This window comes from Astatotilapia calliptera, chromosome 9 (genome assembly GCF_900246225.1).
Source record: "Astatotilapia calliptera chromosome 9, fAstCal1.2, whole genome shotgun sequence".
NCBI lineage: Eukaryota > Metazoa > Chordata > Actinopteri > Cichliformes > Cichlidae > Astatotilapia > Astatotilapia calliptera.
The window spans coordinates 31,346,493-31,370,480 of record NC_039310.1 but is presented as its reverse complement, the minus strand read 5'-3'; the positions used below and the strand labels follow the sequence as shown (position 1 = coordinate 31,370,480).

The 23,988-nt window shown below is 43.3% G+C and overlaps 1 protein-coding gene across 5 annotated transcripts in view; it reads right to left on the bottom strand.

The window, feature by feature from the left end:
- Positions 1-20,246, bottom strand: part of LOC113029561 (NACHT, LRR and PYD domains-containing protein 12-like) — a 30,840-nt gene extending 10,594 nt beyond the window's left edge. Inside the window, exons 1-3 of one of the 5 annotated variants that reach the window (XM_026180472.1) lie at positions 20,066-20,246; positions 6,306-6,487; positions 4,382-6,218 (exon numbers count right to left, since the gene is read on the bottom strand). In XM_026180472.1, the coding sequence (XP_026036257.1) occupies positions 4,382-6,218; positions 6,306-6,487; positions 20,066-20,184 (2,138 nt within the window). In that variant the 5' untranslated portion in view covers positions 20,185-20,246. The remainder of the gene's footprint in view (positions 1-4,381; positions 6,219-6,305; positions 6,488-20,065) is intronic. The other 4 variants (XM_026180473.1, XM_026180474.1, XM_026180476.1 and 1 more) reach the window with 4 other exon arrangements.
- Between the last annotated feature and the right edge of the window lie 3,742 nt (positions 20,247-23,988).

Below are 23,988 nucleotides of genomic sequence, written 5' to 3'. Positions count from 1 at the left end.
TCCTCCACTTCTGTACTATTGATTCATTAATGCTGTATTCTATCACAGCTGCTCTATTCCCATGTTGCAGTATATTAATGGCTAACTTCGTAATGTGGATGGATTATCTCAGTTGTTCTCCTGACTGAAGTTTGGTCCGTTTACAGCATCCTGCCGTGCAATTGCATTTGTCCCTAACCACCAGGAACCCTCACGTTAACTTTTATCGAGGGGAAAAGTGTTAGCGTTGATTCCTCCAGCTTCACTGTTTATGTTATGCTAACATAGCTGCTAACATAGCTGTGTCGCTAGCGATCACGTAGCACATCATTATATACCAGCTAGCCCAACTTCAGTAACCCTACAAACGTCACTGCTGTTTAGTTTCCTGTCTTCATGTATGTTGGAAGTGATAGCAGAGCAGTACGTTTGAATTTTTTCAGAAATCTCTCAGTCAGAACATGCTTTATCATGCTTAGGTAACTAGCGAAACTAGCGAGCTAACTTCCGCTAGCTTCCTGCTAACTTCTAACTTCGTTAAATGTAATAAATTCTTTTTTCATGGATGCCTGGATGTAGAGCTGGGCGATAGAACGATAACAATATGTATCGCGATATAACTTTTACTCGATAGAGAAATTAAGCTATCGCGATAGACCTCGCCGCGCTTGTCCTCTTAAAAAAAAAAAAGGTCAGCCAATCCAAATTAAGTAGCGCAGAGCCGAACCAATCACAGCCGCAGCGTCACGTCGCGTGACTTGTTACGTACAGCACAAGTGCCAAGCCGCACGTGTGTTTGTTTGGGAAGCAGCCAGCGGGTAATGGAGCCAGCGCGTAATGGAGGAAATGAGTGTGCCGACTAGAAAAATCAACCGAGCGTGACCTTAAGAGAAAACAGATGATGGTTCCAATGCCGGAGAGATTGTCGAACGGAAGAGCCATAGAAGCTCCGTAGTGTGAAGGTATTTTGGCTATTTCAAGTCTGACAAAAAATAGAGTAGCGTGCACTGTAAATTGTGCCGAAAACAAGTCTGGAAATACAATAAACTGGTGCATGCGTCACACTGTGCGCCACGTTATTGTTTCGGTGAAATGAATTTCTACAATACTGTTACTGTTAATTCTACTCTCTGCAGTGTTTTAAATGCTTACATATATACACAGTTACTGTCCCTCCACACATACGACTCGGTTCTGCTTCTATGCCCCAGCTTTGTTTACTTTTTCCCACCGAGGCTTCTAGACTTCTGATTGGCCAACATTTCTGCACGGTTAGGAATCTAGCGCCACCTGCTGCTTTGGCATGTTCATAGCAGCGTTTTCCTTCATTTCTGCCTTTATGTGTGGACGGGATTATTTTTTAAAACGAAAACGGAAAATCTCAGTTTTCAAAAATACCCGTGTACGTGTGGACGTAGCCTCAGTCTCTGACTGGAAGCGCTGATTCGTCATTCGGCTTTTGTCAGACTAAAGTAACTGTTAAAACTGTTTGAAAAGATAAGCTATACAACAAGGAGAGATTGAGAATTTCCTTTTAGTTCTCAGTTTATTTGATATTGACAAAAGTTAGTCAGTTTTGTCTGTTCTTCTGTAAAACAAACTAAGATTTATTTTTAGAATTAATATTTTGTTTCTAAGTGGATTTGACAATTTAGTCTGTTTCGTTTGTTCTATTTTGAAACTTAAACGCTTTAGCAGCTGCCTTTTGTGTAGTTTGCAATATTTGCCTTTATTTATCTGAAAAAGTCTCATGTTCCTTAAGTACATCTACCCTGTTGAACTTATTATGAGAAATAAATATTTAAATCAAAACAAGCTGCTGATTATTTCACATTTTACTTGTGAGCAACGGCACATTTAAATCTTACAAATATAGTTATTTGGCTTATATCGTGATAGATATCGTTATCGACTGAAATGAAAAAAACATATCGTGATATGAAAAAATCTCATATCGCCCAGCTCTACCTGGATGTCAAACTTCATAGTTACACCTGGTAAAGCAGCAATGCTGATCGTTTTATTAAAGACGAAAGAATTTAGACAGTTTTTAGCTCTCTCAGCTCTCAGCGAAGGCGGTCGCACTTCTCCTCTCCTCCTCACCCTTATCTTCCCTGCTTGCCTCTATGTCCTCGTCTTGTCTTGCGTGCATTACTTTCCCTGGAACAGTCTCTCACTGTCGTTCTCTAAACCTAAAAGACAATTATGGATTTGATCAACTGGTCTCTGAGTGCTATTGACACCCTTTTCTCAACGAGAAGTCGGGGCTCGGGAGAGCCTGAGTGCCCTGGAGGGACTTTCCCTGCCGGTTACACGATGGACGGGTGGCAGAACTGGAGGACTGTGTGCCTGGCGGGACTGTCGATCGAGGACGCTGAAGATATCTACCTATTCGGAACCATGATAACAGGGTTCATGCTGATCGGCGTTGGCCTAGCCCTGCTTTATCAGAGAAATAAGAGAGCGGAACCGGCTGTTCAAACCCCCACATGGCTGCCCGCTGGATTCGAAGCGCCGGGACGAGGTGCGACCTCTCACAACGAACGTAATATGGTCAACACCTTGGAGACGCTTACTGCTGCTGTGAAGGCTCAAAACAACACCATTGAGCGTATGAGGGGAAACATCAGAGAGAGGCCTGCTCAAAATGACACCCTTGAGCGACAGTTGGAAAACATCGCAGAACGGATCACTGCAGTTGTGAAGTCTCAGAATCAAAAGACTGACAACACCTTGGAACTGAAGTTTGATACCATCATGGGGAGGCTCGCGGCTCTCCAACGCGAAGTTGAGGGACCAGTCTCAGAGTGCTAAAATTCGAGCTGCTCACAAAACAGAAATCAACAATATTCAACATTCGGACACCACGGCGCCAGCTGCAGGCCCAAGGCTGGAGCCCACCAAAACAACTCCCTGATAACGACTGTGTGATGACTATTCTTCCCGTCCCATGAAGGCCACCTGGGTTGGCTGGCAGACTGTTTACTTAGCCTGATAGTGCGAAGGACACTGTCTCCGCTGAACTCTGGACACACACACACACACACACTTACACTGACAAGCACTCACTCATCCCCCTCCCTTTCCAACGCCTTCGATGCTTGTGCCCTACCGGGGAAGATAGCAGTCAACTGGACCAGCGCAGATGCTGCAGGACCGGATGCGCTGTCTACGCCGGCTCTCTCTTACCCTTTACCCGCCCCTGTTGCTTGTCTCGTGTTTCTATGGTGTATTGATAGTCATGTGCTTTTGTGCTGAGGTGTTTTTTCTGTTATCAAACTGTTCTCCCACCAGGAGCTCAGTCTGAGTGGAGTTTTTTCTTCTTCTCCTCTTACCTCATGTAGTGTATTTTCGTTGTTTTTTCCTATCAGCCTACCTTTCTGACATGTCTCCCCAATGTGATGTTTGTGTAAAGTTGGTCAGAAGGTTCCTTTGTGAGTGCGCATGCGCCATTAGCGTGCTGCCTGCTGTAACCCCTAATTTCCCTCGGGATGAATAAAGTATTCTGATTCTGATTCTGATTTTAACTCTCAGTGATGCTGCAGTGTTCGTTTGACTTTGGAACCTGAAGGGAAAGGAGTTTAGGACCCAGATCACTCCCAGATTTACGAGCACCTTAGTCCGACAAATACGGCAATAACGACGGCCCGCTTGCGTGTTCTACAAAGAAAAATGTGCTTTGGTGGGTATCTGATGGACAAACACCAAATCACTTCCACATCACTGAAGTTTCACCATTTTTACAAACCAATTCTGGTTCATCCGTTTCACTCAATCGGCCATGTGCGTATGAAAACAAAGGCGCGTTTTACCCATATTCTATCGCGATATTTCATTTTCTTATCGTTGCCTAACATTGTATCGGTATTACCGTGAACGGTACAATATGGCCCAGCCCTACTGTCAGATGTACAGGAAGATATTACTCTCCCAGTCACTAACATGTACCAAAGCTTCACAAGACACATAGACAGTGATCTAAAATATTGTGTAAACTCAACAGACCCAGGAGGAATATAAAACCCGTTTATGTGAAGCCTATGCAGCTGCATGTCACGGCTGAAGAGCAAACCAAAGGCAGGAGGAAATCCATTCTATACTCCACAGGTTCAGATTTCAATTATTCCAAAGAGCTTTAACAAAATTCCTTATTTACCATTAAGAAAAGAAGATTTTGTATGAAAATGACCAAAAAAAACCTTTTCAACGTTTTTGTTGAAACTTCAAATTAAAGCTCAGAATCTGAAATTATCACACTATTTTCATTTTAAATAAATTTAGTGTGAAGAGAACAAACTATAAAGTTGTGTCACCATTCACATACTTCTAGACCTTAGAGTATATATCAGACAGCTGATGGCATCTTTACAGTTTTTAGGATGATATTAACATCTGGACTCACCGAGCCTTCCTGCAGTTTCTCACAGCCGGAATAAGCCTTAGTCTACCCTCCCATGATGTGTTGTATTCATCCAGGTCAAACTCATCCAGAACCTCCTCTGTCATCTGTAGCATGTAGGCCAGAGCTGAGCAGTGGATCTCAGAGAGTTTCTTCTCTGATCTGTTCTCTGACTTTAGGAAATCCAAGATTTCCTGATGTACTGAGAGGTCATTCATCTCCATCAGACAGTGGAAGATGTTGATGATTCTGTCAGGAGAAATAAACTTAGCTTTCATCTCCTTCAAGTTGTTAATGATTCTCTCAATAACTTCTGGACTGTTCTCTGTCTGACCCAGCAGACCACATAATATTATTTGGTTGGACTCCAGACATAGGCCATACAGGAAGCGGACAAACAGGTCCAGGTGGCCATTTTTACTCTGAAGAGATTTGTTTAGGCCCATGTGCAAAAAGTCAGCTACAGATGTGTAATACAAGTCTTCATCATAATCCTCATCATCATCTTCCTCCTCTTCATTCATTTCATCTTCCAGGAAGTCCTCCAGCACCTCCGTCTTCCTGTTAGTGAAACAGTGGAACATGTAGACAGCAGCCAGAAACTCCTGAATGCTCAGATGAACAAAGCAGTAGACTGGTTTCTGGAAGATCACACACTCTCTTTTGAAGATCTCTGTACAAACTCCTGAGTACACCGAGGCCTCTGTCACATCCAGACCACACTGCTCCAGGTCTTCTTGGTAGAACATGATGTTTCCTTTCTCCAGATGTTCAAACGCCAGCCTCCCCAGCTTCAGAAGAACTTCCCTGTCAGCCTCCGTCAGCTCCTGTGGACTCGTCTCATGTCCCTCGGGGTACTTGTTCTTTTTCCTCTTTGTCTGAACCAGCAGGAAGTGTGAGTACATGTCAGTCAGGGTCTTGGGCAGCTCTCCTCTCTGCTCTGTAGTCAACATGTGCTCCAGAACTGTAGCAGTGATCCAGCAGAAGACTGGGATTCTACACATGATGTGGAGGCTCCTGGATGTCTTCATGTGGGAGATGATTCTGCTGGACAGCTCTTCATCACTGAATCTCCTCCTGAAGTACTCCTCCTTCTGGGCGTCAGTGAAGCCTCGTACTTCTGTTAGCCTGTCAACACATGTAGGAGGGATCTGATTGGCTGCTGCGGGTCGGGAAGTTATCCAGACGAGAGCCGAGGGAAGCAGATTCCCCTGGATGAGGTTTGTCAGCAGCTGGCTGACTGATGACTTCTGTGTGACATCAGACAGCAGCTTCCTGTTGGTGAAATCCAATGAAAGTCTGCTTTCATCCAGGCCGTCAAAGATGAACAAAAGCTGAGAGACAGCCAGCTTCTCTGCTGTGACCTTCTGTAATGTTGGATGGAAAACATGGAGCAGCTCCAGAAGACTGTACTGCTCATCTCTGATCAGGTTCAGCTCCCTGAATGAAAGCAGAACCACCACACTGACATGTTGGTTCTCCAAGCCCTTTGCCCAGTCCAGAGTGAACTTCTGCACTGAGAAGGTTTTTCCAACACCAGCCACGCCGTTGGTCAGAACCACTCTGATGGGTCTCTGTTGGTCAGGTAAGGCTTTAAAGATGTCCTGGCACCTGATTGGAGCGTCATGGAGGGCGTCCATCTTGGAAGCTGTCTCCAGCTGCCTCACCTCATGTTGGGTATGAACCTCTTCAGTCTGTCCCTCTGTGATGTAAAGCTCAGTGTAGATCCTGTTGAGGAGGGTTCTACTTTCTGTTTCATCACTTCCTTCAGTCACACATTCACATCTCCTCCTCAGACTGATCTTATGTTTATCTAAAGCCTCCTGCAGATCAACATCTGCTGAAAGACATGATAATATTTAAGACCAAAAAGGAAGAAAACTTCAATGTTTGAAAAATCTATTAGTAGACAGATGTTCAATCTTACTATGTATACAGCTCCTCTGTCCAGTTGACTGCAGTCCATTGCTCGATCTTTCTCCATTATGGGGACAGGAGTCATCTTCTGTGTGTCCACAGCTAGTAGAAACGGGATGTTTCAGGACATCCTGACACAAAGCACACATAGGCAGCTGCTGACCCCCACCATCAGGACTCCTGTTATTGTCTCTGTGAAAATTCAGGAAAAATAAAAACTATGTCCAGATGAACAGAATCAAATTTTAGGGATTGGCTTACCTGGATGATGAGCATGCATCAGTATGTTTTATATAGTATTGCCAAATGTAATAATGCACTTTTATTTAATCTAAGATAGCACACATAAGCTCTGATGTATTTAAGTGATTCTCACAATAGTTACTATTCTTCAATCAGTCCAGGGCTGACTGGAAGCTCTTGGTGGCACTGTCACTTGGGGTTCGCTCTCTGCAGTAGAGTGTCACTTCCTGTTCCACCCACTGGGGTCAAACTCTTGTAATTGCCGATTCTGTTCTCAGACATGTGAAGCTAGAGACACCAGCAACCATAGACAATTGTCTTCCAGGGGCCAGAGCAGGCAACATTGAGGAAAATTTAAAACTGCTGGCTAAGGGTAAACGTAAATTCAGTAAAATTATGATTCACGGCGGCAGTAATGACACCTGGATGTGGGCTCCATAGATAATTGGCAAACCTTCTGGATGAAACCTGCTCTTGTTAGGAGAGACGGCATCCATCCCACTTTGGATGGAGCAGCTCTCATTTCTAGAAATATGGACAAATTTATTAAACCCACCATTTGATTGAACATGAAAAAAAAAATCACAAAGAGAGAACAATACAGTATCCACATCTGAACCAAAGAGTAAAACAGTGAAATGTGGATTATTCTATTAGATTAGATTAGATTAGATTAGATTAGATGAAACTTTATTAGTCCCTCGGGTGGGTTCCTCCGGGAAATTCAGTTTCCAGTAGCAAAGCACCGAAAGAAGTTGCATGTTACAGATACATTAAGGGGAATGAGAGTAAGGATATAAGTATAAATACACCATATATACACATATACACATATATAGATACAGAATATACAATATGGATAAATAGGATTGCTCATTTGAGTGAGTATATTGCACAGTGATTATTGGACAGTCAAATATAAGAAAAAAGACAAAACAAAAACAAAAAACAAATATTGCAAATATTGCACAGTGTAGAGAAGCACCTACAGCTCAGTTGTTCCCGCCCTCCCTTGTCCCCCTGTCTCCCCTCCCTCTCCCCTCCAGTGAGGAGTTAAACAGTCTGATGGCGTGTGGGACAAAGGAGTTTTTAAGTCTGTTGGTTTTTGACTTTGGGAGAAGCAGCCTGTCGCTGAATAGGCTCCTCTGATTGTTTACGACCGTGTGCAGAGGATGCCCGGCATTGTTCATAATGTCAAATCCTTCCCAAATCAAAAACCCTGGATTAACGGAGATGTTCGCGCGGCACGGAACACCGCCTTTGCCTCCGCGAACACATCGGACTACAAACACGCACATTACCAACTCCGGAAGACGATCAAAGCAGCCAAACGTGAGTACAGGGACAGGGTGGAGCAACAGTTTGACAACCCTCGGAGTATGTGGCAGGGACTAAACACGATCACAGACTTTAGAGGGAAAACCAGCACACCGCAGACCACGGCCTCTCTGTGTGAGGATCTAAACGTATTCTACGCTAGATTCGACACAGCGAACACCATGAGACCGGACAGTGTGCGCACCGCGGATGACGTCAGTGCGCACACTGTGTCTGAGGAGGATGTGCGGAAGTGCTTCAGGAAGGCGAACGCACGCAAAGCTACTGGTCCGGACGGGATTCCCGGCCGCGTCCTCAGGTCATGCGCGGCTCAGCTGGCTGGAGTGTTCACGCACATCTTCAACCTTTCCCTCTCTCTGTCTGTAGTCCCAGCCTGCTTCAAAATGGCCACCATCGTCCCTGTACCCAAATCCTCCACCATCTCCTCATTGAACGACTGGCGACCTGTAGCCCTGACCCCCATCGTAAGCAAATGCTTCGAGAAGCTGGTCAGGGACTTCATCTGCTCTGCACTACCCGACTCACTGGACCCTCTACAGTTTGCATACCGCCACAACAGGTCCACTGATGATGCCATAGCCCTGACACTACACACTGCCCTGTCACACCTGGAGAAGAGAGACACGTATGTGATGATGCTGTTTGTAGATTACAGCTCAGCATTCAATACCATCGTTCCCTCGAAGCTGGACAGGAAACTGCAGGATCTAGGACTGAGCAGCTCCCTCTGCAGCTGGATCCTTAGCTTCCTGTCTGACAGACGCCAGGTGGTCAGACTGGGCAGCATCACCTCATCCCCCATCACACTGAACACTGGTGCTCCACAGGGGTGTGTACTGAGCCCTCTCCTGTACTCACTCTACACCTACGACTGCACAGCCACTAACAGCTCCAACATCATTGTGAAGTTTGCGGACGACACTACAGTGGTGGGTCTTATCACCAACGGTGATGAGACGGCTTACAGGGAGGAGGTCAGCGCCCTGACCCACTGGTGTCAAGACAACCATCTCACCCTCAACGTCGCAAAGACAAAGGAGTTGATAGTGGACTTCCGGAGGTGCAGAGAAGTACACACCCCCATCACCATCAACGGCGCTGCTGTGGAGAGAGTGAGCAGCTTCCGGTTCCTTGGTGTACATCTGGCTGAGGATCTTACGTGGTCAGTACACACAAACAAAACAGTGAAGAAGGCGCAGCAGCGCCTCTTCTTTCTCAGGAGACTGAAAAGATTCGGCATGAACCCCCGCATCCTCAGGACCTTCTATCACTGTGCCATTGAGAGCATCCTCACTGGATGCATCACCACCTGGTATGGCAACAGCACCGCCTACGACTGCAAAGCTCTCCAGCGAGTAGTGCGGTGCTCTGAACGGATAATTGGAGGTGAGCTTCCCTCCCTCCAAGAAATCTACAGGAAGCGGTGCCTGAGGAAAGCGGGGAGGATTATCAAGGACTCCAGTCACCCCAGCCATAAACTGTTCAGACTGCTTCCATCAGGAAGGAGGTTCTGCAGCATCCGGTCCCGTACCAGCAGACTGAGAGACAGCTTCTTCCACCAGGCCATCAGACTGCTGAACACGTCATAGACACCTCAGCTTCACTACTGGAACTTCAACATTATGCACTCCACACTGTATATAAATGCCACTTGTTTTGCACATATTCAACTCTGTATATTTTATATATTTTATTATTATTATTATTATTATTTATTTTAATTTCTTTTTACTATTTAATTTGTAAAAATGTGTACACACACACACACACACACACACACACACACACACACACGTAGGAAAATATTTAGTATACACATCCAGAAATGCATACACTATTATATATTGTACATATATTTATTAGTTTCAGGTTGGCCATTCTTGTATTTTGCTCGTTTGTGTTGTTGTGTTTGCACATCTCTGTTGCTTGTGGGGCTCGCACACAAGAATTTCACTCGCATGTGCTGTGCCAGTGTGCCTGCACATGTGATGTGACAATAAAAGTGATTTGATTTGATTTGATTTGATTAATGTCCATCAGTTTCTTTAAGGTCCTCTTCTCTGCCACTGTCACCAGAGTGTCCAGCTTCATGCCGACCACAGAGCCAGCCTTCCTGATCAGTCTCTCCAGCCTGCATGAGTCCTTCTTTGCTGTGCTGCTCCCCCAGCACACCACAGCATAGAAAAGTACTCCAGCAACCACTGACTGGTAAAACATCCTCAGGAGCTTCCTGCAGATGTTGAAAGACCTCGGCCTCCTGAGGAAGTACAGTTGGCTTTGGCCTTTTTTATACAGGTGCTGCGTGTTGCATGACCAGTCCAGTTTGTTGTCCACCCACAGCCCGAGGTACTTGTATGTGTTGACCACCTCCACCTCCTCTCCCTCTATCTGAACTGGCAGTGGACCTAGGGCTGCTCGATTATGGCAAAAATGATAATCACGATTATTTTCACTGAAATTGAGATCACGATTATTTGACGATATTTATTTAACCCTTTAAGATCTACCATAGAACCAAGTCCGCCACAGCTTTTAATATTTTTTTTACATGCTGTAGTGCCATTTGTGGGAGCATTTCAAGTTGCTATACATCAATACAACTGTTATAGCCCATATTTTAAAAATGTGTATGTATTAAGTCCATAGTAACTACATTAATTGCAAAAAAGTGCAATAAACTACAAAAAAATTGAAAATCGTTTTTGTTTTTTTTACATATATTTCTACTTGGAGAAATTTAAGAGGCTTATCCCTCAAAACTTTAAATACAAAAAAGTTGCAAAAAATAGTTTACAACAACAGGAAATTTATTTTGAGTGTCTTCATAGTTTTATTTTTGGAGATACAGCAATTTTTATATACACTGCAGGAAAAACAAAAAAACAATCCTATGATGCAAATTTGCAAAGAATGTGCATGTGCATCAAAATAAACGATTTCCAGCAGTGCAATTCGAGTTCTAAGGCCTACAAGTAAAAAACTACATTTTCCGCGAAAATGACGTCACTTGCGATAGTTCGCGTTGACGTCTTTGTCAATGTGGGAAGTGTTAAGAACAGCTGATCGGATCGGCAAAGCGTGTTTCTGGAATATTATGTTTTTGTTCCTGCAAGCGCTTTTTATGCAATTTTTGCAAAGCTATATGTGGAAGGAAACCGTGACCTAGGATAAGCTGATGGCATAAGATGTAAGTACAACTCCTCTGGTTTCATATGGAAAAAAATTTATTGTGCTAGCTTAGCGGTTCAGGTTCTACAGGGATTTAAAAATAGTTATACAAAACGAGCATGCTGCTCTGACCGGCTTTAAAGGGTTAACAATAACAATGTATTGAATAATTACTTTAAAAAATAATATAAAATAGTGTTCAAATACTGATAACAGTGCAAATGTTTGCAATAAAATAAATAAATAAATAAATAAATAAATATTGTACTATTCTTAGTTAGCGTATTGTCTGTCTTGTCTTAATGTTGGTTTAAAATGGAGCACTGTAACAAAAAATAATTTCCCCCAGGGATCAATAAAGTATTCTGATTCTGATTCTGATTCTGATGATTCTGAAATGAAAAATGTAAACTTTGCAGTGTTGTTCTGTGGTGCAGCTACGACACCATAGCAAAGTTTACACACTGTGTCTACTTGATCCACGTCTGACTCCACGAACCCATAATGTTTCCACACCACTGAAGTTTTTTTTTTTTTTTACCTCTCTTTTCAACCAACGGCAGTCCACTCCTCTCCAAATAACTTCTGCTTAGCTTTCCGAGCTTCCCTCGGGTCCTCTTAATTGTTGTGACGCGTGTTCGAAATGCAGAGCAGTGCGCTTGATTTGCCACACGGAGCAGCGCGAGAGTAAAGCATGAGGGAGGGGCTAATAATCGGCTCAGTCATTTTTAATGATCGTTGAAAGCCCAGATCGTAATCGTGATTAAAATTCGATTAATTGAGCAGCCCTAAGTGGACCTGGTCTGGACCTCCCGAAATCCACAACCAGTTCCTTGGTCTTTGAAGTGTTGAGTTGCAGGTGGTTTGTGTGACTCCATGTGACAAAGTTCCTCACCAGGCTCCTGTACTCCTCTTCCTGGTCATCTCAGATGATGGGGTCCACCTGCATCCTGTTTAGTTTCTCCTGGAGCAGACAGGGCCGGAGGATTCTGCCTGGATGATATCAAGGAACCAGGCTCCACGGCGCCAAAACAGCAGAGACTAGCAATGTGGGAGAGGGCCGGCGCAGATCGCCGCAGACAGGGAGTGGACCAGCGGCGGATAAGAGAGAAGCTACGGAGCTTCCATCGGGCCCCACCGGGGAGCATCCAACTCTTGTGACTGAAATCAAGAGGGTCATTACGTCTCCACTGGAGCTTTAAAGTGAGGCATCCTGCTCTCATGCAGAGAGGAGGACTTCATATTACTCCTTAGTAAATCTACCAAGAATTTGAAAACTGTTTTGCTCAGGATTGTATAAGCTGAATTCTATATTTAAGAATTAAATATTTTATTGTTACTATTTCAACCAGTTCATCAAGCACTCCAATTATGAGCCTGCCTAAAGTGATTATTTTACTTTTATTTTTACCTGAGAAGGAATACACTTAGGCTTTTTACTTCTCAAATGACATGTGTTCCTCTGCTCTCCATGTATTCTGTGAAGAGTCTTTTTGCAATTACTCCCTGAGCTTGTTAAAGAAGGAACTTTATACCGGTTGGGTAACCCTGGCTTCAAAGAAGGATACTGGTGCTGGGTATTTTCCCTGACACTGATGAGAGGCCCTCGACTGGCACGAGGATTTCCTCTCAACTTGAGGTTTCACCTGAACTTCGGATTTGGAAGTCTTTGGTTTTGTTTTTTCGGTTTACTTGTTCATTGTTCTTGTTCATTTTCTGGTTAGCATGGGTGATGTTGCACAAAGGTACACAGACTGAAAAAGTTATATGCATCATCAGGAAAATAAAATAATGACGCTAAATGTAAAAGGGCTACATAATCCGATTAAAAGGAGTAAAATAATAGCTAAAATGAAACGTGAGAAGCTGCAGGTAATCTTTTGGCAGGAGACACATCTATCTTCTTTAGAACATGAAAAATTAAAAAATTTGGTTTCCAAACTACCTATTACTTGTCTCATAAATCAGGCCACAAAAGAGGAGTAGCCATACTGATCCCCAATGCTGTTAACTTTGAATTCTATTTAGAGGTAAAGGACAAAGAAGGGAGGTTCATTTTGGAAAAGGGTAAATTAGAAGAGGAGGAAGTAACATTATTCAATGTATATGCCCCGCCAGGAAGCTCCAAATCTTTTTATGAGAAGTTATTCGATTTAGTGGTCTTGAAAACACGAGGAGTTCTTATTTTTGGTGGCGACCTTAATGTTCAACTCCAACCAAAACTGGATGCATCCAACCACCAGCAAAAGAAAAGTTCGAATGCCATTAGGGTCCAACATGCTTACAGAACTGGGTTTGATTGATTTGTGGAGAGCCTCTCATCCAGGTGAAAAACAATTTACCGTAATTGTCGGGCTATAAGCCGCTACTTTTTGCACAAGCTTTGAACCCTGCGGCTTTTAGTCAGGTGCGGCTTTTCTATGGATTATCCATGATTTTTGTCATATCGTAAGACGATTTGTTTTGTTTGTTCCGCTGTTGTACGGCACTACGTTGCCTGGCGGAAGGGCATGTGATCAGACACACAGTATCGGGGTTCAAGAGTGGTATGTTGGTCACATGTCCATCCGCCAGGCAACATAGTGCCGTACAAGTAGCGCGAAAAACAAACTTCAAAGTAGCGCCACGCGTTCAGCGGGAGGCGTGGATGACGAGCGGCAATAAACTTGCGAAAAGCAAGTTATGCTCAACTCCACCGGTGGAATCTGACAGCGTGGAAAAGTGTGAAAACATTCATGATCACCAACGGATTTCGAAGGGCTGGACTGCTGCATGATGGAGAGGACACCGCCACGGCCCTTCTGAGGGTGTTCGACTCTGACACTGACAACGAGGATTTCTTTGGTTTTGAAAGTGACAACGAAGGAAAGAAGCTGAGAGTGGATGACGAAGCCATCCTGAGCCTGTTCGTATCCGACACTGGAGAAGAGGACTTTGGTGGTTTTAGTGCGCAGGAAGATGGTGGTGAATGACTGACTTTTCTTGAGCCTAAAAGGTAGTCCGAATCTATTTTTCCGGTGTGCTGTAGGTTATTGTTATGTACTACATTTGTTACTCATTTATGAAGCACAGTACATGTTTCGTACTTGTAATTACCGCTACTTTTACATATACCTAAAAAGTTGTGCAAATATGTACCCATAACTTGTTTTTCAAAATATTAATAAAAGGGGTGTGTCTCCAAACAGCCATCTCTTTCCTGACAATTCCCTTTGTGCATATTCTCTTACATATGATAAGTCAACATTGAAACACCTGCGGCTTTTAGTCAGGTGCGGCTAATGTATGTACAAAACAGGATTTTCCCCTGATTTTAGCTTGTGCGGCTAATATTCAGGTGCGCTTTGTAGTCCAGGAAATACGGTACCTATTATTTTGCTCACTGTTCTGTATATACTCGAATTGACTACTTTTACCTCTCTGGGGACATCTCAGGCCCTCCAAGGTTTGGAGGCCTATCTCCCCCTACCACCACTTCCCCTGCCAGTGGCGGACTCCCTCAGACATCGGTGCGTTGGTGGTTCTTTGTGTCCGGGGATGGGCGTCCGGGTACACACCGGCTCACTCCTTGGCGGCCGCTTATCGGGGCCTGGAGCCTGGGGCTCGCTCGGGCCACTTCGGAGGTGGGGTGCCCCCGGCCTCTCGGCCTGGCGCTCGGTCACTCAGGCACGGCTGGCTGCCGGCGGAGCTCACGGGCCCGTCACTGCAACCCCCCCTGGCTTCTGCTCCGCGGCTGCTGAGTGACCCCTCATCTGGGACTCTCCTCAGCTCTTTCTGGGACAGTGGCGCGGCTGCCCCTCTGTTGGTCTTCCTTGGTCTCTTGTGTTCTGGGGGCCTCTGGATGTCTGGAGTTTTGATCTCCTCCATACCTGCTTCATGCCCTGGAGGACGGGGCTGTGGCTCCCCACACCCTCTAGCAGATCATTACATGAAGGAACCTTTTAAAAACAAGCGCGTCCATGCTCACAGGTGTACACACGGGTGATCACACCCACAAACTACACCCTTTTTGGCTCCTACCTCAAAGCACACTGTGTTCTGTTGATCTTATGTGCTGCACAATAATGTTTAATATTTAGTATTTACTGTCATATTCCCATATATCATTGTGATGTTGTTTATTCTATTACTCTTGTTCTCTTCTGCTTGTTTTCTTTTTTCTTTCTCAGCAGGTGATCCAGGTGATTGATATATGCATTTTTTTTTCTTTTTCTTTTTTTTTTCTGCCCGTTCTGTTGGTTTTAATTTTTTGCCCTTCTCCCCCGTCCCTCTTCTCAGCTGTTTCTCTTTCCCTCTTTCTTTCTCCCCTTCTTTCCCCCAGTCAAGTCTGTCCCGTATTCAGTAAGTGAAAATAAAATAAACAATAAAAGGTGAATCAAATGGACCATTACGGCAAGGCTGGGATGGTCAATTTGGTAAAGTAAATCCGTTGGGCATCTTTCTTTACCTTTAGACAACAATTCTGATGGCAAAAGAGCCAAACGGGACAGGCAAAAAAAAAAAGAAAAAAAAAAAAAGAATTGACTACTTTTTTATGTATAAATCATACTGGCATAAGGTTGAAGATTGTAAAATAGTGGTCAGAGATTTATCTGATCATTCACGTGTGTACCTAACCCTGCACCGTACTCGGACTAAACAACGGAAAAATACACTTTGGAGACTCAACACCAGTATTTTGAATGAGAAATCAGTACTAACACAAATCCAACAGGAATTTGTGCGTATATCTCCATTTTTTGGATGGGAAATTGCTTGGCTTACTACCGTTAGAGGGACACACAGCTGGCGAAATAATGTTTGAGAAGATTTCAGCTCTTTTTGAGGAAAATGGTCTGGATATGAAGCGTGTCTGTATACTTGTGACGGAGGAGGCTTCATCCATGGCAGGAAAAGTGAGTGGTCAGCGAAATATTTATTTTAATTTGAAAGGGAATTATCAAAATGTTTTTTTGTTATTATTATTATTATTTCAAATGTGCAAAAAATAGTTCAGTTATAGCTCCCTTTTTTTAAAATGGACCTTTTGGTGTGCATTTGTGATTTACAGGGGAAAAAGAATAAAAAAATTACTTGTTTTTCAGTACAGTTGTGTGGGTTTGAAATTGATCATGATCTGCTGCTTACTGGCTTCAAAAAAAAATATCTGGCCCAGATAAATTCCTCGGTTTGAAAATCTGGCCCAACTAACTTCGTAGTTGAATAGCCATGATATAGGCCAATATCCGTCCTTAATGTGGACTATAAATTATTTGCTTCAATATTATCTAAGAGACTGGAATCAATTATTCCGGAGCTGATAGACTTAGATCAGACAGGCTTTGTTTCAAATAGACAGACTCAAGATAACTTAAGGAGAACATTACAAGTGATGAACCACATAACATAGGAAATATTAGTGCAATGTTGATTAGCTTAGATGCCGAAAAGGCTTTTGACTTGGTGGGTTGGGAATATCTATTTAGGGTACTAGCAAGAGATGGCTTCATTAAATGCCTATGTTGGAGAGGCTGTGGCTCGCCCATGGCAAACCATTTCCATGTCTTCTGGGCCTGCCCAAGAATCCAGCCATATTGGGGGGAGGTGGCCATTGAGATAAACAAAATAATCAGGATAAAAATGGACTATTCATTTGTTACCTTGTATCTTGGCAAGATACCTAAGACACTTCCACATAAAGATAATTATTTATTGAAAATACTTTTGGCTAGCAGCAGAAAGGCCATAACCCGAAGATGGCTAAAGGCCAATCTTCCAACTCTGGCCCAGTGGCATGGGATAGTGAAAGAAATTTTTGGAATGGAGAGGCTTACGTTTGTCCTCAGACTGGAGCTGGAGAAATTCAAGAAGCTCTGGGAAAAATGGATTGTGTATACCCTTTGTACGGAATAATTATAAATGACTGTATTCTCATACTGTAAATAAATAAATAGAAAGTAAAAAAAAACAAACTTAAATACTGATCCGTATGTGTAGGTTTACGGTACATATCAGCTTTTAGATGTCCCCCATTACTGATGGAAATCTCACAGTCTAAGAAGGCTAACCTGACACTTTTCATATCCTCCCTGGTGAATTTGATGTGTCGGTCAATCCTGAAATGTGGTACGTCCTGAGATTTGATTTTCAGCCAGGTGTCATCCACAAATCTGAACCAATGGCTTGGTGGTGTTCCAGGGTGGGATAGCAAAGCCCTCTTTTCCACTTCTTCCATGTACAAGTTGGCCCCAACGTTATGCCCTTGTATATGGAATATGTGGAATTAAGACACAGTTCCAAAAGCAAACACACTTGGTCGATGCTGAGAGTGGTCCTGTTGCTGAGATTGGGGTCATCCAGTAATCTCTTACTAACTCCCTCCAACGCGGAAGTGAAGAGAGATGTAACGTCGTACGAGACCATGGTTTCATGTGCCTCCATGACATCTCTCACCTTCTCAACAAAATCCAAAGTGTTCTGGATGTGGTGCTCAGAGCTGCCCACCCACGGGTTGAGGATCGAAGCCAGAAAGCCATTGTTTCCTCTTAGAGATGTTATAGGTGACTAAGTTGATCATACAGACAATCGGGCTTAAAGGTATATGTATATATGTAGATATATATGTATCGTCGGTAAACCATACAAACTTGGTGTAGCTTCCCCTGCGTATAACCTGTGGTATGAGATCAATCAATAGGATTGTCTTGTTCTAACTGCTTCAGACAGTCTATCACCCTCTTCCTGTAACCACTTCCTGGGTCTCGTTTCAGGGGCTCTTAAGTATTTTTGTCTCTGAGCAGTGACAACGTTTTCTCATGATAGTCTTGCTGGTTTACACACACCGCATGGATGTAATTAGTTGCTGATTGCATATTATTTTCAACATTTTCCATAGTTACCGACTCTGTCACGGTTCTGGGTCCGTTGGACCCAGTATTTTGAGTTTATTATATTTCGGTTTAATTCTGCTTCATGGATTGTTTTCTTATTCTCGTAGTGATGATGATTATTATTAGTTTCTTGTTTCTGTTTATCCGTGCTTAAGGATTTGTTCTCAGTTATATCTCACGTTTAGTTTAGTTCAGGTTCCATGTGTCATTCTGTCTGTCTGTCTCTCAGTGTAAAGTCTGCATGCTTGTTTAGTAATTCATGTTTCCTGGTTTATTGTGAAAGTCTTTGTCTTATGTTAGTGTGTGCAGCTTGGTTCCCCCCGTCTCGTTAACCCTGATCTCTCCCAGCTGTGTCTCCCTCCTGTTGCCCATTTGCTGATTACCACCCTGTGTATATTAGCCCTGTGTTTTCCTGTGCTCAGTGTCGCGTCGTACCCTCAGATCCTGCCTGTGTGTTCCAGTTAGTGTTTTCATGTTTGGTTTCTGATTTGTTGGTGCCAGCAATAAAGCTGTGGTTTTCAGTTATATTTCCGTCTGAGAGTCCTGCACTTGGATCCACATCTCCACCTGCCCGCACACAGAGCCCTGACAGACTCGGGTTTTTACAAATGTTCAGGATGTTGACAATTAATACAGGATAATACAGAGAGGCTTATGATGAAATTCACTTGTCAAATTCAGTCTGAACTTTCTGATTTGGACTTGAACAGCAGGATCAATGCCTTTTCTCTAAGCAGTGCCAGAAGAAAGTAAATGCTTTAGGTTGAACTTTTTTCGCTGCAGTTAAATTTTGATTAATATGTTCATATTGTAATTTACAGTATGAAATTCATATGTTCTGTTTTTGGAAGCCACTTTGCTTTTCTGTTTGACTAAATTCTACTTTCTTAGGACAGGCGTTTGCAACCCTAACGCTCGTGTGAATACATAAGTGCTTCTGCAGCCATGACAAAAAGGGTTTCAAATTTCCATCACTGCTAATAGCAGCTGCAGCCAGAAAATACCTTTGACCCCACAGAATCAATGATTGAACCTTTTTTTTTTTTCTTTTTTTTTTCACAAAACGACAAAAGATGATGTATGCACAGTGTTTGGGAGTAACGGAATGCATCAACCGGCGTTACGTATTTAGAATGCAAAATATGAGTAACTGTATTCCATTACAGTTACCATTTTAAAAGGTGCTATTCAGAATACAGTTCCTTTGTTGAAATAAATGGATTACACAGCGGTCTTTTCCTGTTTCATATGTTAGGCTATACCCTCTCTAGTTTTGGTAATTCCACACCAGTGGAAACCCAAACAAAACACACATTAAGAGGCTCTAATGCCCGTGTCTCAATCTAACAGCCCATGTCACCTCTAATTGCGGCCACATAATGATGTGAAGAAATATATTTTTTTAAATTATTATTCAAAAAATGATTTAATATGAAGGCAATAGCAGAGTGTTACAAGCATCGTCCTAAAGAATGTAGCCTGATGGGCAGTGTAGTCCGTGCTGCAGGGAGAATGGACTGCCATACCCGTTATGTGTCTGTGAGCGAGGGGGAGAAAAATCTTGTTTTTCCTCTGAAACAATAAGCTCTGTTGGAGCAGCCTTTCAACGGCTCTCTCTGTCTCTCGCTAGCAAAGTTGACCCAGACAACAAAGCAAAGCTAGTTTTCAGCTACGAGCCCGACAAGAACCCGACATATTAGCCAGAGGTCCCTTTACTATGGTTCGGAGCTGCGGACCTGTTTTATATACGCACGGAATAGTTTTCTATACTTTCTGTGAAGTGCAGCCTTACCTAATGTCCACCCTACTGTTACTCATTTATATTAAGATTTAAACATCTAGTTGGTATTGGTATGGCGACTAACCTTCAGTAATAGTAATAAATCACACAGCAATAGGACATTCATGTAGTTGTAAAAAGCATGATAATATATGAAATAATCCAAAGTATTCAGAATACGTTACAAAAGACATTTTGGGGCATGTAATCTGTAATCTGTAGTGGAATACATTTTTAAAGTAACCTTCCGAACACTGTGTACGCAGAGAGAGAGAGAGAGGGTGAGAGAGTGTGTGTGTGTGTGTGTGTGTGTGTGTGTGTGTGTGTGTGTGTGTGTGTGTGTGTGTGTGTGTGTGTATCAAAAACACTTACTTTGGTTCAGCACTGAAGTATGGAGATTCTTCTTTGGAACAATCACTCTTCACTGCAACATAGCTGCATCCTGGAAACTCTGCTGGTCCCTCCTCTTTCTTCACATCATTTCTTTTCATCTTCCCTGAGTCAGCCTGAGAGGGAAACCGACTGTGAGTGCCAAACAGAAAGTCTCTGATGCTAACAGGTGGGGCTCTGTGATTGGTCCACTTGAAGTGACTGAACCAATGAATAAAGAGCAGGGTTTGTTTATCTTCACCCAACAGCTGCCTGTCTCCTGTCCAATCACTGATGCAGGATTCCTCAGCCCACTGAGATCTTTGTGAATACAGAAACTGTCATCTGTTTCACTAAACAAGTTTTAGCCCCTCCCCTTTTTTAGAAAGCTTTCTTCTAATTGGCTGATCTCACAGAGGGGTTAAACACAAAGTGCACTGACGATATACGTCTGTCGCCTCTGCGTGACACTAAACATATGAAAGACTGTGAGTCTGTAAAGCAGTCTGATCTTTGAGCTCACAGGCAATCCTGGGTTTTCTTACTGATTACGTATAACACTGAGCTCCTTATTAGAAGCTCTGGACATGTTTGATATGAACAGAAAACAGGAGAAGAACAGATCCACAGAGACTCACAGTCAAGTTTGATGTTGGTGCCAGGAGCTGACGACATCACTGATAAAAATCTGCTGTTAAACATGAGCGAAGGAGGGGTGTGATATCGACGGGGTGTGTGTGTGTGTGTGTGTGTGTGTGTGTGTGAGTGAAATAAAAAGAAAGCTGAGAAAACACTAACCTGCGTCCTCTAAGCTCATGTGGCAGCTCCCTTTATTTCCAGGAAGTGATTCAAACATGTGTTCAAACAGTTAGAGCATGGGGGAGGGGCCATCAACAGCAGGAGGAGGCGGAGGTAACCAGGCAGTGTTTGTATTAGTGGCACAGACAGACTCGAGCATTCCTTCAAAGGCTGACGGTTATCAATAAAATGCAGACTTATTTTACTTACTTTTATTCACCCACTCGTATAACCAAACACCAACAAAGTACAAAACATGGGAATAAACACATTAAACCTCATCTTTATATAAATTAGTATAAACAATTTGTGATCATTTGCATAATGAATGCATATTTGTTTCATGAGTACCATCACCACAGGAGAAGAAGAATGGAAAGGCATTAAAGAAGAAAAAAAATAATAGAAAGTACACAAAAAAGATGTACACGCCCTGTACTACCATTGTTTTTGTCAATGGTGACCATTCATCCATAAATCTGTTTAGCAGTAATTTTTCCCATAATTCCCAATCTTCCCTCAACCTCTCCAACAAACAGCACCGAGCAGGGCAGAGATGATAGAGACACATAACAAAACGTACCTCAACGTTTATAAAATATATACACTTCACGCAACAAACACAGCAGTACTGTTCATCCAAAATACTTTACCTGTTCATCTGTTTAGAGGCAGTCACCCTCTACAAAGTAGGCAATAGAAAGAACATATATGTCTTTGTATTTTCCATCTTTTCTACAGATATTAAAAAGTTTGTACAGAGTGTCTGTACCTTTGCCAACTCTGCTCTGATGAAATTTCAGATTAATTTTTCAGATGTGACAGTGGGATTGTGAAAAAACCTTGGATATCAATGAAGCTCCGCCTCCTACAGTTTCCTGTACTTCAGGTTAGTCGAACAGAGCGCCTGTTGCTTGTTGAGGAGTCATCAAGATCAGGTATGTAAAGAAGAGTTTTTTTCATTGTCATCAGAGAGTTTTATGCTAACAGTCACAGTTAACATTTGAAAAGACAAATGTTCATTTACATTGAACTTGTTTTCATAATCTAGCTGAATAGATGTTCATTTTCATGGTTCAACTGTAGAACATGTCCTTTAGTGTTGGTGAAAGATGTTTGGGATGAAGATTTGAGGACATAACATTAAACTGAAGCTATAAAATCCTAACATGTGAAAAAGTATATATCATGTGTGTAAGAACACTTATCGAGACATTATACTTTGTAAGTATTTCAAAATCTGCCATGAAACTGTTGGAAAAACCACAAAAGTGTATTAAAAAAAAGTATTTATATAGTCTTTTTTTTTCTTGCCTGTTCCGTTTGGCTCTTTTGCATCAGAATTATTGTCTAAAGGCGAAGAAAGCTGCCCAACGGATTTACTTTACCAAATGGACCGTCCCAGCCTTGCTGTAATGGTCTATTTGATTCACCTTTTATTGTTTATTTTATTTTATTTTCACTTGTTAAATGCAGACTTGACTGGTGAAAAGAAAGGGAAGAAAGAAAGGGAAAGAAAAACAGCAGGTAAGAGGGACGGGGATAAAGTGCAAATAACAAAAAACAACAAAATAAGCAGACATAAAATACATATATCAATCACCTGGATCACCTGTTGAGAAAGAAAAAAGAGAAAGCAAGCAGAAGAAAAAAAAAAAGAGCAACATAATAAACAACATCACGATGATCTCTGGGAATGTAACAGTAAATATTAAATATTAAAGATTATTGTGCAGCACGTAAGATCGATTGCGCACAGTGTGCTTTGAGGTAGGAGCCAAAAAGGGTGTAGTTTGTGTGTGAGAGTCCCCGTGTGTACACCTGTGAGCATGGATGCGCTTGTATTTAAAAGGTTCCTTCATGTAATGATCTGCTAGGGGGTGTGGGGCACCACAGCCCCGTCCTCCAGGGCATGAAGCCGGTATGGAGGAGATCAAGACTCCAGACATCCAGAACACCTCAGACCCTCAGAACACAAGACACCAAGGAAGACCAACAGAGGGGCAGCCACGCCACTATCCCAGAAAGAGCTGAGGAGAGTCCCAGATGAGGGCTCACTTGGAGGGCCTGAGATGTCCCTAGAGAGGTGGCGTCTGATACCCAACCTGACATATAGACACAGACATATAGGCACACACAGATACAAACATCCATTCCCACCCTCATGCTCTCATATGCAATTACTCAACACTCACCCAACATGGAGACAGACATAAAGAGACACTGTACACACAATCACACTCCGCAAGCGTACTCTAAGCCCCAGGTCTACGTACCCTTGCCCCCCGGGGGGGGAACTGCACCTAGACCCAGGTGGTGTTACCCTTTTTCCTGGGGTGGAGAGAAGCAGACCCCGATCGGGCGGCCATCTCCTCCTCCTAGCCCCCCGCTCCAGCAGGCCGCAGAGAACGGGGGTGTGTGAAGACTCCAAACCTCCCTCAGCCCGCTCAAATGTAGTGTTGATGCATGTGTGTTCTAAGGTGCATTTAAAACCCAGGAGGGCTTGGAGCCACCTGCCAGAGAGCAGCAGGTAAGCGCATAGCCCCTCCTGATAGCCCTCGATGTCTACATGTATTTAAAATTGAGAGGTGGGCAATGATGCCAGGGGTCAGGTTGTAAACCCTGATTGTCTTTTGGATACCCTGCAGTGTGCCCACCCCCAAGATCCTATATGTATGTGTTATGAGAGTGTGAGTAATGTGAATGTCTAAGTTGTGAGATAAAATTGAGGCAGAGAAAGCCAAAAGGGGACAGAGGGGGGGATGCCTCTCCTGCACCCTGGTGACACACCTTTACCCCAAGGCCCTGCATGTGTGGGTGATTGTGGTGGAGCGGGAAGAGGGAGGCAGCTGGAGATGGGGAGGGAAGGGAGGGGCACAGAGCCCGGGACAGCCCACCCGACCCCACCACAGAAAAAACTGCACCCACCCCATCATCCACTCATCTTCCAGACTACACAGGACAATAGATGCCCGGGCTGAGATCTTCCTCCACCTCTCCTATATCTCCCGAAGAGAGGAGACCTCCTGCAACATGTAACAGCCTCCCCCACCAGTTGAAGAGTCCCCCAGGTGGCTAGATGCACAGATGTGAGAAAAAAGTATATTCCTTACTGTTGGGGGGAAGGG